At 44.6% G+C, this 14,391-nt stretch overlaps 1 protein-coding gene across 1 annotated transcript; it reads left to right on the top strand.

Annotated features, from left to right (window-relative positions):
- Positions 1 to 3,698: 3,698 nt before the first annotated feature.
- Positions 3,699 to 13,652, top strand: NUP42 (nucleoporin 42). The gene is made up of 7 exons (XM_056857673.1): positions 3,699 to 3,822; positions 6,072 to 6,294; positions 7,540 to 7,634; positions 8,788 to 8,864; positions 9,081 to 9,167; positions 12,757 to 12,841; positions 12,957 to 13,652. Exons 1-7 carry the CDS (start codon positions 3,699 to 3,701, stop codon positions 13,532 to 13,534), a joined length of 1,269 nt encoding a protein of 422 aa, XP_056713651.1. The 3' UTR covers positions 13,535 to 13,652.
- Positions 13,653 to 14,391: the final 739 nt, after the last annotated feature.

The raw sequence follows: 14,391 nt of genomic DNA, 5'->3' as shown, positions 1-14,391 counted from the left end.
GTAAAAAAAAAAAAAAAAAAGCTTGCGTATGAGGAGGTAAATAACTTTTCACAAGTATAAAACATGTTTGAGGGCATTAAATTCTGTTCACAATTTTTTTCTTCAGATTATCTGCTAAGAGTTCGAAACATCCCCCACACCTTTCTAAATTAAAATAGTTTATGATGTTCAAAATTTGCTTCTATGTACTTTCTTATTGTCTTTTAGAATTCCTGTAATTAATAGTTTAGTAGAAATTTAAACAATTATGTGTATGTCTGCATAGCGGCATAGAAATCCAATATTTTAAAGACTGCTCTTAATTTTATAGTGTGGGATTATTAAACCAATTCTGAAGCACATTTTTCTAGCTGAATTGATTTACCAAGAGTGGAATAACTGGGAAGTCATCATGAAGAAATGTAAAGCTCACCTTTTTGTATGCCAATGCCAATACTAAAAGATTCTAGTTTCAATCTTCCTTTAAAAAATTAAGCTATGCTACAGGTGGGATTGAATTTTTAGATCATTTTCATCTTCAGTGAATCCAACCATGCACAATCTAGTATGAAAGTAGTTTTTCATTACTTTCCTTGGTTCAAGATTTCTCCATGTTACATATCTAGCTAATATGTAAAATCACATTTTATTGTTGGTTCTTAGTATATGAATACTGTGCAAAAATGTTTTCTTGGACTGTTTTGTGTATTGAAAAATGTATGGATTATTAATTACTGAATACTTTCAGTATTAGCAGACTTTTTGGAAGTGAAACAAATACCTCAGTGAGGCTTGTGGGTCAGTGAACTTTTAATTAAAGATATTTGTTTTTCTTATGGTTGTCATTAAGTGTTCATTTAATATTCCAACAAAGCAATGTAAAAATATGCTCCAGAACCCGTAGGTGTAGGTTGTAGCTCTTGGATCATATGCAGTGCAGAGGGCTGGGGTGGCAAACTGTCTTGTGCTGGCTCTGGACCCAGCTAATGGTGTTTTCTTTCTTGCTATCTGTAGTATTACACATGCATTTGGAATGGTAGTCTACTTGTAACCTGTGACTGTGACATGAAGTCCTTCAGCCTCAGAGGCTCCATAGTTTAAGCGACAAAAACATTACCATAAGCTTCAGGGCTGCTTAACCCACATGAGTTAATTCTAAACATGCTAAGCACCATTCTAAGAGAACAGAGATTCTAATTCACAGTATTAATGGCTTAGTTCAGACAAACATAAGTGGGACACTTACTTACTTTTGGGTATTGTAGTAAAGCTCTTTTTCATGAAAGGTGATCTGTGCTGTTCCATACTATCATATGGCTTATAAAAATATGACTTGAGCAGCATGGTCATGTAAATGTTCTGGACATACCTTCAGAATTGTGAAAGAGCCAGAGGGTGTGCCTGTGTGAAGCAAGATAAACTAAGTGCTGAATGTGTTCTTGCCTGTGCCCTGCTGAGCTTTCACTGTTAGAGGATACCTTTCTACCAGTCTACCTCTCCAGGGGAGGGGAAACTAGGTGAAGGCAAGATTCTATATTAAAATATTTTTAAAATCCCATCTGTTCTGACAAAGGAAGCTTGGATTCTTGAAAGCTTATACCTTGGTAATCTTGTGGGTCTTCAAGGTGCTACTGGACTTTAGTATAGTTAGTACATGTGTGTGTGTGTGTTAAGTGCTGTCAAGTCACTTCCGACTCATGGCGACCCTATGAATGAAAGTCCTCCAAAATGTCCTATCTTTGACAGCCTTGTCCTATCTTTGACAGCCTTAGTACATGTAGAAACTGTCTTATTAATGCCAGGGACTTCAGGTATTTGTATATCAAGGTGTTTATTGAACTTCTATAACACAAAGGAAAATCAACAGTTCCCCCCTAGTGCCTGCTTGCTCTTTCTCAGTCTCCTTTTAACTTCCGGTTTCCTGTTAGTTGCTCCTCCCCTGTTCCAACTCCCCAATCAAGGCTACATTTTGCTACAGAAACTGCCCCAAAAGTCAATGAATTCTGGACAACATCACTCTACAAAGGATGCAAATGTATACAGTTGCTTAGATACAGCAGAGATACTGGAGGCAGGTTTATAAGGGTGTTTGCACAACTATCAGGAATGTATGTGAGAATCATGCTCTGTTGGAAGTGTAGCTGTCATGAGCAGGACTCGGAAGAGGTGACATAAAAGTTTCCCAAATACCTGCACTGAAAGGAGAAAATGAAGTATTTCCTATTGGCAGGGAAAAAAACAAGCCTTCACCCCTAAACCTAGAGCAATAACCCCATTTCATCTCACTGTGCTGAGGGGGAGGGCCCAGACGGGAAAATATCCTCTCCCAGGTACTGGGCTTACTCATCAGAGAAGGGGTATGAGCTGAGATGCAGGTTGGATGGAACACGACAGTGATGTGCACTGGATTAGTCATTCAACACCTGGAATACTGTCAGTGGCATCTGCCTTAGTCTGCCTCCTCACCACATTCATTTTGTTCTAGGCCGAAACCTCTTGTCCTGCTTTGCTCTTAATCCAAGAAAGGTGTTTTCAGGAATAGTCATTATTGTTCTCCCAATCTGGATTTCATTAAGTACCTGTTTAGGCTCAGCTGCCTGAAACCAGTCCTTTGTGCAGTTCCTGGTGGCCATTCCTGCCAGCTCCCTCCTGGAGCTGAAAAGAGTGCATAGTTCTTTGGAATCCTTCGGACACCCCAGGTAATAGAGAACTTTTAAAGCAGCTCCTGAGGCATTTTCTTTATCCTTTAGCCCGTGTATGTAGTAAGCTCTGACGCAACTGGGATTCTTGGGCTATGGCCAGAGATGACAGTATCTGACCAAGAAGGGGGCACCTGGCTAAAGAGAGACCTGCCTGGGTCATAACGTGGAGGCATTTAGATAAACCTAGAGTTTAAAAAAAATTTTAGGTGGGGCCTGCTTCTGTATTTATTCCTGTGCCACTATGCAGGCAGTGGTTGGGTTTGAACTGAGCCCCTGGGAATTAATGGCGTGACAAAGTCAACCCTGCTTGTTGAGGGCTTGCATCCACTGACATTTGCTTGAAGGCACAAACTGTTTCGTAACTGTAGAAAAGTCTGTCTGCAGTAGTAGAAAAGAGCAAGAGACCAGTAGCACCTTAAAGACTAACAAAAATATTTTCTGGCAGGGTAGGAGCTTTCGTGAGCCACAGCTCACTTCTTCAGATGAATGAGCTGAAGAAGTGAGCTGCGGCTCACGAAAGTTCATACCCTGCCAGAAAATATGTTTGTTAGTCTTTAAGGTGCTACTGGACTCTTGCTCTTTTCTACTACTGCAGACAGACTAACACGGCGACCCACTGTGTTTCGAAACTGTTTGCGAACTAGGAGGGACAGTTGATCATGCTGGCGATGCGCTTTAACAAAAGGGAGCTTATCTCTACGACGGCCTGCCTCGTTTGAACGAGCGCGCGCGTGCACTGAAAGCAGCGCTCAACGCCCCTTAGCACATATTGTCACAGTTCACGTCAAGTTCTCTCTCTGCCAACGCATACCGGAAGTTACACGAGAGGACCAGGAAGCCTACAGCCCCTCGGCGTCAACCGCCCGCTCCTTTCTCTTCCGCCCTCATTGAGCCGCTACTGTCGGTGCGTCATCGACACGCGCCCTAGCAACGGTCTCGCCGAAGAGCCTCTGACTGGCTGGGGGAGTTTTCTCAAGAACCAGGTGTGCTTGCTGCGTTAGCCCTCAGAAGGCAGCCATGGCCTCCGCCGGCAAGGTGTGCCAGTACTACCTGCGGGGCACCTGCCTCTTTGGCGAGAAATGCTGGAACCTGCACCCGCGCCACAGGGACGGATCCAACCAGCCTTCTTCTCCGAGCTCCGGTAATGCGGCGGGCGGAGCGAGGAGCGTCTCGCGCTGCTCCGCAGTCGGCGCGGGTTCGGTGCGGGGTGGGCGGTTTTCTGCCCGTCCGGTCTCCCGTTTCCTTTATTTATTTATATATTTATAGATAGATAGATAGATAGATATAGTTATAGTTATATATATAGTTATAGTTTTACATATAGTTATAGTTTTATATATATATATTTATAGTTATATAGTTATATATAGTTATAGTTATATATATAGTTATATATATATATATATAGTTGTTATAGTTATTTTTCCTTTTTTGTATTTTTTTTGTTTTTTATATTATAAAAAATAATAAAAAATTATATATATATATATAAGTATAAATTTTTATTATTTTTTATAATATATAAAAACAAAAAAATACAAAAAAGGAAAAATAACAAAAATACAAAATGCAAGAGCACATACAATTATTTTAAATATTTTGAATATTTGTTACAGTAAAAATTACAGTAATTTAAAGTACTCTTAATACCCACCACTCCCCGGTGTGGCTGCGGTAACTAGGCTAGGCTGAGTGCCTCGACACCCCGGGATCGATCCTGGCTCCAGCTCACCCGACAATCCCCTCCCTACAGGGCTCCCCGCCCCCTACACACACACACACACTGAAATCTACTGTATTTTAGTATCTGGATCCAGCTCAGCAGAGACTCCCATCTCTAAGAGATGTTTTAATGTATGGGTTCAGTTCAGCTGCAAATTCTCTCCCGAAAGAAATGTTTCACTGCATTTTAATGTCCGTTGTATTGGGTCAGTTTTCTGTATGGATTGCTTGGGGAGCCAGTTCTGCTTGCCATAGTTTGCTTGGATCCCTCCCGCTTCTATGTATAATAAAAGTGTATTTGAAATGAACAGTTCACTCTGTTGATACTTGCACACCGTGTAGTAAATGGTGTGAATGCTGGTGTATTTCGCCGTGATAGGGTTACCTGTTTACATCTGTTGTTCTTTCTCTCTTTTTCTGTAATGGGCAAAATTCCTTTCACACTAAAAATGCTTTTGGCATAAGAGAAGGTAATCAAAGTCTTGTTGAATTTTTAAGAACAGTGGACTTTCAGCCTGAGACCCACCTGCTGGGCTGTTAGCCCCCTCCACCCCACCCCCGCCCGAGGAATGCATCTGTTCACACAAATGTTGGGACAAGCAGCAGGAATGTAAGGTCAAGGCACTCAGCCATTCAGAGGATATCTCCGTGACTCTGACACTTGAACTTCATCACTGTGATGTACTGTTTTTTGCTGGTGGGCTCAGCTGTTTTTTGCTGGTGGCTTTCTTGACCTGCTGCCCACAGTGCTGGCCTTGGCACTGGCGAGGTCATAATTCTGACTCCTCATTATCCTGTCATATGGCTGTGATGTCAAGTGACTTCATGTCACATGCTCGTAGCTCAGTTGGTCCCATGCGGTGTGGGTCTTCGGTCTGAAAAAGTGACGATTGCTGCTATAAATGTGGGCTTTCCTATTTCAAAATAGGAGGTAGAGATGGCTCAATAACAAATTTAACTCTTCTTCAGCTTTCAGGGCATTGTATTGTTTTGCTTCTGATCCCTTTCAGGCCTTTTACTTTCTAATACTGCTTAAGAAACAGATAGTGTAGCACCATTTTGTTTGGCAGTTAAGACCCACTAGTTTCAGTGAGACATTTGGTTGCTCCCTTCTGGCTTTCCACAAACTGTGCAAAACTGTATTATTTAAGAGGGCTTTTTTACACAGGTAATAGGGCCGAACTATAACAAAACAGTTAAGAAAGAGGCTTGGGTAAAGAGTTAGGGACTGTGTATTGCCTGCACTGTCTGTTGTTGTAAGTAGGATCTTACTATCATTTTTAGCATAGTTTAACATGTCATGTTAATACTTATGCTTTGCATCAGCTGTGGTTCAGATTTCTGGTTGATTCCAGAGTTCTACAATACAAATTATATTGCATTGTTTATTGGATGTTCTGTTTTGTTGATTTATGGACTTTATGTAATCTGCCATGAGTCCCAGTGAGAAAGGCCGACTATAAATAACATAAATAAACCTTATGAACCCTCAGCCTTAGAACCATTCCATATTAGGTAATGATGTATATGTTCTTATTTTGTTTATGCCCTTTCACTTATCCTTTTGCAAATATCAAGCAGATTTTGTACATTATAGCTATTTTTTTCTTAAAAGGTTAAACTTATTTCATAGAAGATAAATGTCCTCTTTTTGTCTTTCAATTTAAGGTTCTGGCAGAAGAGGTGGCTGGGATGGCCATAATCAGAGATACCCTATTGTCCAGGCATCCAGTTTTTCTAAAACATCAAACTGGCACAACAACAGAGATCATGGAAGGACATTCCCTGGGTCCCAAGCTGACTTGGGCTTTTCCCAAAATAGGTTTGCTGCCTTAAACTCTAATGAAGATGTGAGCAGCGATGGCATTAAAAATGAGGATGAGAAGCTTCTGTAAGTTGCAGTAGTTTATCTTTTGAATTTTTAACTGGTTTAAAATTAGTTAAATGTAAAAAAAAAACTTGCATTCTTAACATCTGTGGTTGCAGTCCTACATGCAGTTAGACTTTCCATACCAGTGTGACTATAGGAATATGAAAATGCATTGGAAAGAAAAAAGGACACCAACATTAGAACAATGGATTACAAAAATGTATGAATATGCAGACATGGCAAGATTAACCAACTGGATGAAAGAAAAACTATCAGAAGAGTACAAACAAAGATGGCAAGCATTTTATGACAGATATGCTGTAAACTAAAGATAAACACATATGTAAATAGAGTTAAGATTACAACTGAGTTAGACAAATGGAATAAGAAATGATGGAGTAAATGTTTAATTATTAAATAATAGTGATCTATAATACAGATAATAGAGAAGTTTTAGTAAGATAGATAATAGACTGAAAGACAATGAAAAAGAATATAACAATAGAGGTAATAAATGTAAGACCTGTTCCAAATGTCAACCACATATAACACAATTGTTCCCATTCCCTCTTCCCCTTCTTATTCTGTACTATTTTGAAAAATTTAATAAAATATTTTAAAAAAGAAAATGCAGTAAAACTTGGAGAAATGGTATTTCAAATGAAACCTTTACATTTATCCAAGTACTTTGTGTGCCTGTTTGATCCTGAACTCCAAGGGTCTCCTACATGGGGCCTGTGGGCACCATGGGGCCCGCCGACACCTTTTCTGGCACCTGGCAAGTGTTTTTAGGAAGTGGGCGGGGCCAGGTAGGGCTTTTCCCCATCAAGGATTCTGATTGACTATTAGTGATTTGATTGGTTGTGCAGATTTTTTATAATGTTGCTTTGGCATCAGCTGCCACCACAGCACAAGGATCTACACTGTATTACTCAGGTTAAGCTGCAACAATCATTTTGTGGCAAACTCCACCTCCTGTGGCAGCCATTTTGTTCCTGTGCTCCCCATGCCGTGCCAGAATTCCAAATGTGCCCACAGGCTCAAAAAGTTGGGGACTCCTGCTATACTCTACTCTCTAGTTGCCTGCATTTTCATATTTTTGTTTCTGAAATAAGTTGCTGTGCTAATTCTATAACTTATTTTTCCTTCATATCCCTTTCAGCAGGCTTTAGACCTACCAGTGTTGTTTTTTTTATCTAGGTTTAAATTGGTTTTTGCTTTGCTAATCCAAATTAATTTGGTTTGTGACTTCTTTATATTATCCAGTGAAATTATAATGAAAGACATGGAGGTTTGGGAATCCTCAAGCCAGTGGATGTTTTCCTCCTATTCACCATTGAAAGACAAGCCTAATATTTCAGGTAAAACTTTCCCTAGTGTTGTTTCTCTATTTTAATTTTTTCCCAACTGTTTAGACTTCTTTCTCACTTTATGGGTATTAAATGATAAAACGTATATTATACAAATACATACAAGGAGTCTCTTTTTTTAACGAGCGTTTGAAGTGGACTGTGCTTCTAAGATTTCCATTTAGTGTAGCTGTGAGTATAATTGCATTTATTATGGAATTATACTTGGATCTAACATCTTTATCAGGCAGACAGTAGTGGTGTGCTTCATACAGTCCTTCAAGCTTTTCTTGCTGACTAGGCCTTCTTTTGGCAGTTTAGCCAGGCCTAATCTGCTGTTATTGCATTGTTGAGGGGCATGGTGAAATGCAGGGATCCTGAGCCTATTTTTCCTTTATAATGCTAATGTACAGGTGTGGGGGGTGTACGTGGATAGGGGGGAAGGATTAAAAACTGATTGGAGGTTTGTAACTTTTCCTCTCACATGCTGATTTTCTCTGGGAAATGTCCCCACCCTCTGCTCCAAAAAGAAAAGGGGCAGTTTTCAAGGGTTATTTATAGGAGAGATTCAGTGGGTGCAGGAGGGATTGGAGAGTGTCCACTAGGTCTCCCCACCCCCTTCTTGTATTTTATTCATTTATTTAATTTGTTTATACCCCATCTTTCTCCCCAGTGGGACCCAAAGCAGCTTGCATCATTCTCTTCTCCATTTTATCCTCACAGCAATCCTGTGAGGTAGATCAGGCTGAGAGAGACGGTCACCCACCAAGCTTCCATGGCACGAGTGGAGTTTTGAATCTGGGTCTTCCAGATGCTAGTCCAACATTCTTAACCACTACACCACACTGGTGAACATGAAGATGAAATTGCACACTTGGTGAAATAACATCTAGTTATTGGAGCATTGTTGAATTTGCAAGCTTACAGCCCTGATGTAAAACAACACACTCCCTGAAACAACTTTAGTAAGTTTTAAGCAACAAAGAGAAAGACAAGAGAGTTAATTCTGTTATAGCTTGCAGTTCTGAGTTTTCTTAGGCATAGTTTGTCTGCAATAAATCTGACTTGTAAGGTGTTATAGCGAGACGTGTTTACTGTTCTTTCATAGCTAGGAAAAGAAACAGTATTCTTTCTGTGTCTCAGGGTTTTTAATGTTTCCTTGCAGGTTTTCCGGCCTTTTCTCCTGAAGAGCTACGTCTTGAATACTATAACTGCAGTGCAAATAATAATATTCAGAATTATGTAAGTCTCTACATGTTGTTTGGAGTAAATAGCTATCAGATGGGGAAAGTTTTTCAGAATAATATGTTTGAATTGTAGAGAAGTAATGAAATTCCTTTATTAAGAAAACGTCCACTCATTTGAATTTCCGTTGTTCAGAAACTCTGTTCATTCTTACCTTGATTGGTGGAGACCTACCAAATTCTAACCCCTCCCACACCTTTTTTGCCCCTTCAGATCAACTCAATCCAGCAGTTAGTCGCTCAGTGGAGAAGTAGATTACTTGAGTTGAAGAATATAAATGCGTCTACTAAAACTGCATTGGTGAGTTAAAGAAGATCTTTGCTTGAATTACACCTATGTACATGTTCATTGTGAAGGTCTGGCATGACCTCTTTGTGGGGAAAAAAGGAAGAAGAATAAATTAGAGCAGAGATACTCAGGGGCTCGAGAGCCACCAGTGGCTCTTTGACATACTGCCTGTGGCTCTTCTGAGCACAGCTCCTCAGTAGAGAACTTGCCTCATGTTTTAGGGAAGTGGGCAAGGTCCTTGTTTGGTGGGGCTTGTAGCTGGCAAGTGTTTCCTCCCTCGACACCGCTGCCATTGGGGAGTAAATAAGCTAGAAGCCTCCCTGAGGTGCAGGCTTCATGCCAGGGATGTGGCTCTTTTGGCTGCGCTCTGAGCCGTGGAGTAACTGCTATTGGATTAGGTCAATGATAACCAAGCACAGGTCTTGTTCTGATGTTAGGCCTCCAGGGCGAAAGCTGCAGCTTTGTAGGGATGGTGCTGCGACCCCCTAGATGGTGTGCTTTCAGTTTGTATGGGGTGCTGACTAGGTGTGAAGCAGAACCCCACATATGGTGTCTTTGGCCCAGCTAGTGCCTTTCTCAGAATGTAGTTCTGTCCGTTCTACCTCACTGTACTAGTGGGAAGCAGTAGCGGGAACGATCATATCATGGTCGTGGATGTGCCCCCGCCCTCTTTAGCAGCTTGGCCAGGGAATGGTTTGGTCAGTCCCTCCCTTCTCACTGGTTGGAGCAAGTTGGCCGTTGCTGAGTGTGTGTTATCTAAGCTAGTAAGAGAGACTTTTATAAATCATGCATTTTCTCTGTTATGGTCACCCTTGCTTCTTAGAAGCAGCCAACTGAGCCAGGGGGATCCTACGGTATTCCCCTTTTTTGCTCCTGAATATAGTTCCTCTCTGATCTTCCCTAATTCCCCTTCTCAGTGTCTCTACTTTGCAGTAGTTCAATTGCAGATGGCCCTCTGTTGCTCCTACCTTTGTCTCCTTGCCCTCTGTCACATTGCTTCCAAGACTCAGAGCTCCTTCCTTCCCTATATGTCTGTTTGCGGAATCACTTCTTTATATCACATACCTTCTCAAATCCCACTTACCGTATATATTCGCGTATAAGCCGAGTTTTTCAGCCCCAAAAATGGGCTGAAAAAGCCGGCCTCGGCTTATACGCGGGTCAATACGGGGGGAGGGAGGGAGGAGGGAGGGGGGAAACTTACCGCCGCCGCCGGGCCCGTGCCGCTTCCTGCCGCCGGGAGCGGCCTGGGGCAGCCTCCTGCAGCCGCAGGAAGGCTGCCCCGGCCCCCCCGGCCTCCGCCGCCATTTTTCCCGGGTTGGAGGGGCCTTGGGCAGCCTCCTGCAGCCGCAGGATGGCTGCCCCGGCCCTTCCCACCCCCCGCCGCCATTTTTCCCGGGCGGGAGGGGCCATGGGAAGCCTCCTGCAGCCGCAGGATGGCTGCCCAAGGCCCCCCCCGCCCCCCGCCGCCATTTGTTTCTGGCGGGAGGGGCCTTGGGCAGCCTCCTGCAGCCGCAGGAAGGCTGCCCCGGCCCTTCCCGCCCCCCCCGCCATTTTTTCAGGCGGGAGGGGCCTTGGGCAGCCTTGGGCAGCCCCGGCCCTTCCCGGCCCCCCCGCCATTTTTCCCAGGCAGGAGGGGCCTTGGGCAGCCTCCTGCAGCCGCAGGATGGCTGCCCAAGGCCCCCCCCGCCCCCCGCCGCCATTTTTTTCTGGCGGGAGGGGCCTTGGGCAGCCTCCTGCAGCCGCAGGAAGGCTGCCCCGGCCCTTCCCGCCCCCCACCGCCATTTTTCCCGGGCGGGAGGGGCCTTGGGCAGCCTCCTGCAGCCGCAGGATGGCTGCCCAAGGCCCCCCCGCCCCCCGCCGCCATTTGTTTCGGGCGGGACGGGCCTTGGGCAGCCTCCTGCAGCCGCAGGATGGCTGCCCAAGGCCCCCCCCGCCCCCCGCCGCCATTTTTCCCGGGCGGGAGGGGCCTTGGGCAGCCTCCTGCAGCCGCAGGAAGGCTGCCCCGGCCCTTCCCGCCCCCCACCGCCATTTTTCCCGGGCGGGAGGGGCCTTGGGCAGCCTCCTGCAGCCGCAGGATGGCTGCCCAAGGCCCCCCCGCCCCCCGCCGCCATTTGTTTCGGGCGGGACGGGCCTTGGGCAGCCTCCTGCAGCCGCAGGAAGGCTGCTCCGGGTCCCCCTGGGCCTCGCCGCCGCTTCCTCCCGCCGGGAGCGGCCTGGGGCAGACTCCTGCAGCCGCAGGAAGGCTGCCCAGGCCCCCCCGGCCGCGCCGCCGCCGGACCCTCGCCGCTGGAGAGCCCTGTCAGGTAAGCCTGCGGGCGGGGGAGGGGTTATAAGCCGACCCTCGGCTTATACGCGGGTGCCTAATTTCCCCCCATTTTTGGGGAGAAATTAGGCACCTCGGCTTATACGCGGGTCGGCTTATACATGGGTATATACGGTATTCACTAAAATGTTGTTGGAATCACAGTGGCTCACCTAGTCAGTATCTCTGTTGATATCAGATTCATCCATTCTCTATCATTGTTCCCTACCCTTCCTTCACTTTCTTGTTGATCTGCCGCAGTGGTTTCCAGCTTTTCCAGCCCCAAGGTCAACCTTTAACACTCAGGCAGCAATATGAGACCTACTGTGAGCTGGGCCTCATGACAGGAAGTCACATAATCTGACTCACATGACAGAAAGGCAGGAAGTCAACATTATGGACTCGGGGGGGTCCATACTGCAGCTACATGTGGTGCATTGGAGAACCAGCTGACTGAGGAAAGACTGGGGGGGGGGAAGTCAAGTGAGAGCTTTTTAAAGGAAGGTTGTCTCTGAACCTGCCTGTGATGACAAGGAATCCTGTGTACTGCTGAGTATCCTCAATGCCCCGCCCTGCTTCTCCTCTCATTGTGGGTGCAAAGGGAGGCAGGTGGAACAGCGCCCTTGCCCTCTGCACTTCCACTCTTGCTGCAGGTGCTTCCACAAAGCAGAAAAAGAATCTCAGTTCTAGTGGGGTTCGAGACCAAGCAGGTGGGGTCCCGACAGATGGGTTAACCATCACTGGTCTGATGGACGTTTTTAAGTTGTCTGACCATGTCAGTTCCCCATGATGAGTCCAGTGCGTAGCATCCTGTGATGGCAAAATAAACATTGGGAGAGTGATGATAATTTCAGTTGAACAGGAATTCAGTGGCACCATAAAGCTTAACAAAAATTATTTCGGCACAAGCTGTTGTGAGTCAGAACTCACTTTGTCAGATAAGAACAGAAGAAAAGTCATGCTGGATCAGACCAAGGCCCATCAAGTCCAGCTGTCTGTTCACACAGTGGCCAACCAGGTGCCTCTAGGAAGCCCCCAAACAAGACAACTGCAGCAGCACCATCCTGCCCGTGTTCCACAGGTGGGAATAGGTTTTGTTAGCCTGAGGTAACACTGGAGTCCTTTCTAATTTTGCTGCGGCTGGCTAGCACCGTTACCCCTTGGTAATTTCAGTAGTATTCTGTTGAACAAACATTTGTTTATATCTGGTTATTCTGCACAACAGTCAACCATATTCTGTGGAACCTATTTTTCTAGGAGATAACAGCTTTTTAATTTTTTTGTTTTTTTTTTAAGATTTCTGAGCTCAAGAATGTGGCTAATCAACCACCACCTGCATTTGGGTTTGGTGGACAGCCGTCGGCAGCTTTCGGGGCATCAAGTAAGTATTTTATGCTTAACTCAATCTTACCTATATTTTTCTACTGATCTTTCTTCAGGCATAATGCAGTAAACATATCTTTTATAAATGCTGTTTCTGTGTGCTACTTTTGCAGCCTTTCCTGCGAATGAACAAAGCAGACAAGGGATCCTTTCTTTCAAACCACCTTCAGAACTCGCTAGCGTCCCATCCGGAAGCCTACCTGCCTTCGGGAGCCTTCCTGGTGTTCAGAATAATCCAACACTGGGTGCAACATCTTCATCTACTACTACTGCTACCCATTCAGTTGGCTTTGGGTACCAACCCGCTTCATCTGCAGCTTCCTTTTCATTTAAAAGTGCTGCCTCTCCTGGAGGCTTTGGGACTTCTGGATTTTCAGGGTTTGGACAATCACTTCCTACAGGTTCTTCAGATAACATGTCTGCTCCAGTGTTTGGTGTTAGCAGTACAGCAGCTGCTGCTGCTCCAACTTTGGATTCAAGGAACACCCTGTTTGGACAGCCCCCCGCAATTGCCGTTGGGAGTAGTGGTGCATTTGCGTCATCGGTAAGCCAAACCAACAGCACTTCCGAAACATTGTTTACCCCAAAGACTGAACTATCTGCAGACGAGCTGAAGCAATTTGAAGCAAAGAAATTTACACTAGGAAAGATTCCTTTGAAGCCACCACCAATGGAACTTCTAAGCGTGTAAAATATTTGGAGGATGTCTTTATTACTTCAGTTCCCAGTGCCTGTTATTCAGTTGTATATCTTCATAATTTAGAAGTTTGTTCTGGCATACCACCATTGCTTCAGGAAAGTTATTTTCATTTATACTAACAAGTGATCTGTTATAACTTGGGGGATTCCCAAATGGACATAGTTGAGAACAGTGCACTGTAAAATAAAGCTTTGGCAATCATTTGAAAATGAACAAACCCAAGCTCTACTCATTGGTCGCCTTGGCTTCCATACCCTTACGGTCATGAACCATTTGCCAACAATTTCATCCAAAACATGTCCTAGCTCTGCTAAAATTATGCCAGTTCCCCTTTCCCATTGTACTAGTTGCAATGTGACCTACAAACTCCCTCCTTCCGTCCCTTATTACTGTTTTGTATAGTTTTGGCCTTGAGCTCCAGTATAACTCCACAAGTCCTCAGCCTTCGCATTTCCAGTTGCATTGGGTTAGTTTTTAACTTTGGTTACGCCCTATGTTTACAACAGTAAAGGCTTCGTTTTAGGTAAACACAGGTCTATCATTCTCTTACTAGCCAAAATGTGTCCTCCATGTTATGAAACACTGTGCCATGGTTTGAGATGAGATGCTGCTGATAACAGGAAATAAATATCCCCATCCCACCCTGCTTGTGTGCCTTCCTAAGACCCTTGTCTAGCTCTGCCTGGATATAGGAAGCTGAGCTAGATGGACCTCATCTGACTTATTCGGCTATTCTTATGGTGCACTCAGAATACCGCTTGTGTAAGACATTTTCCATGTACAGAGATCAGCAATGCTGATTCTAAAACCTTAGATCATGAGAGGGAGGGCACCTTGGCCATCTTCTG

Source organism: Euleptes europaea, chromosome 11, assembly GCF_029931775.1.
Source record: "Euleptes europaea isolate rEulEur1 chromosome 11, rEulEur1.hap1, whole genome shotgun sequence".
NCBI classification, from domain to species: domain Eukaryota; kingdom Metazoa; phylum Chordata; class Lepidosauria; order Squamata; family Sphaerodactylidae; genus Euleptes; species Euleptes europaea.
This window is presented reverse-complemented; position numbering and strand designations above follow the sequence as displayed.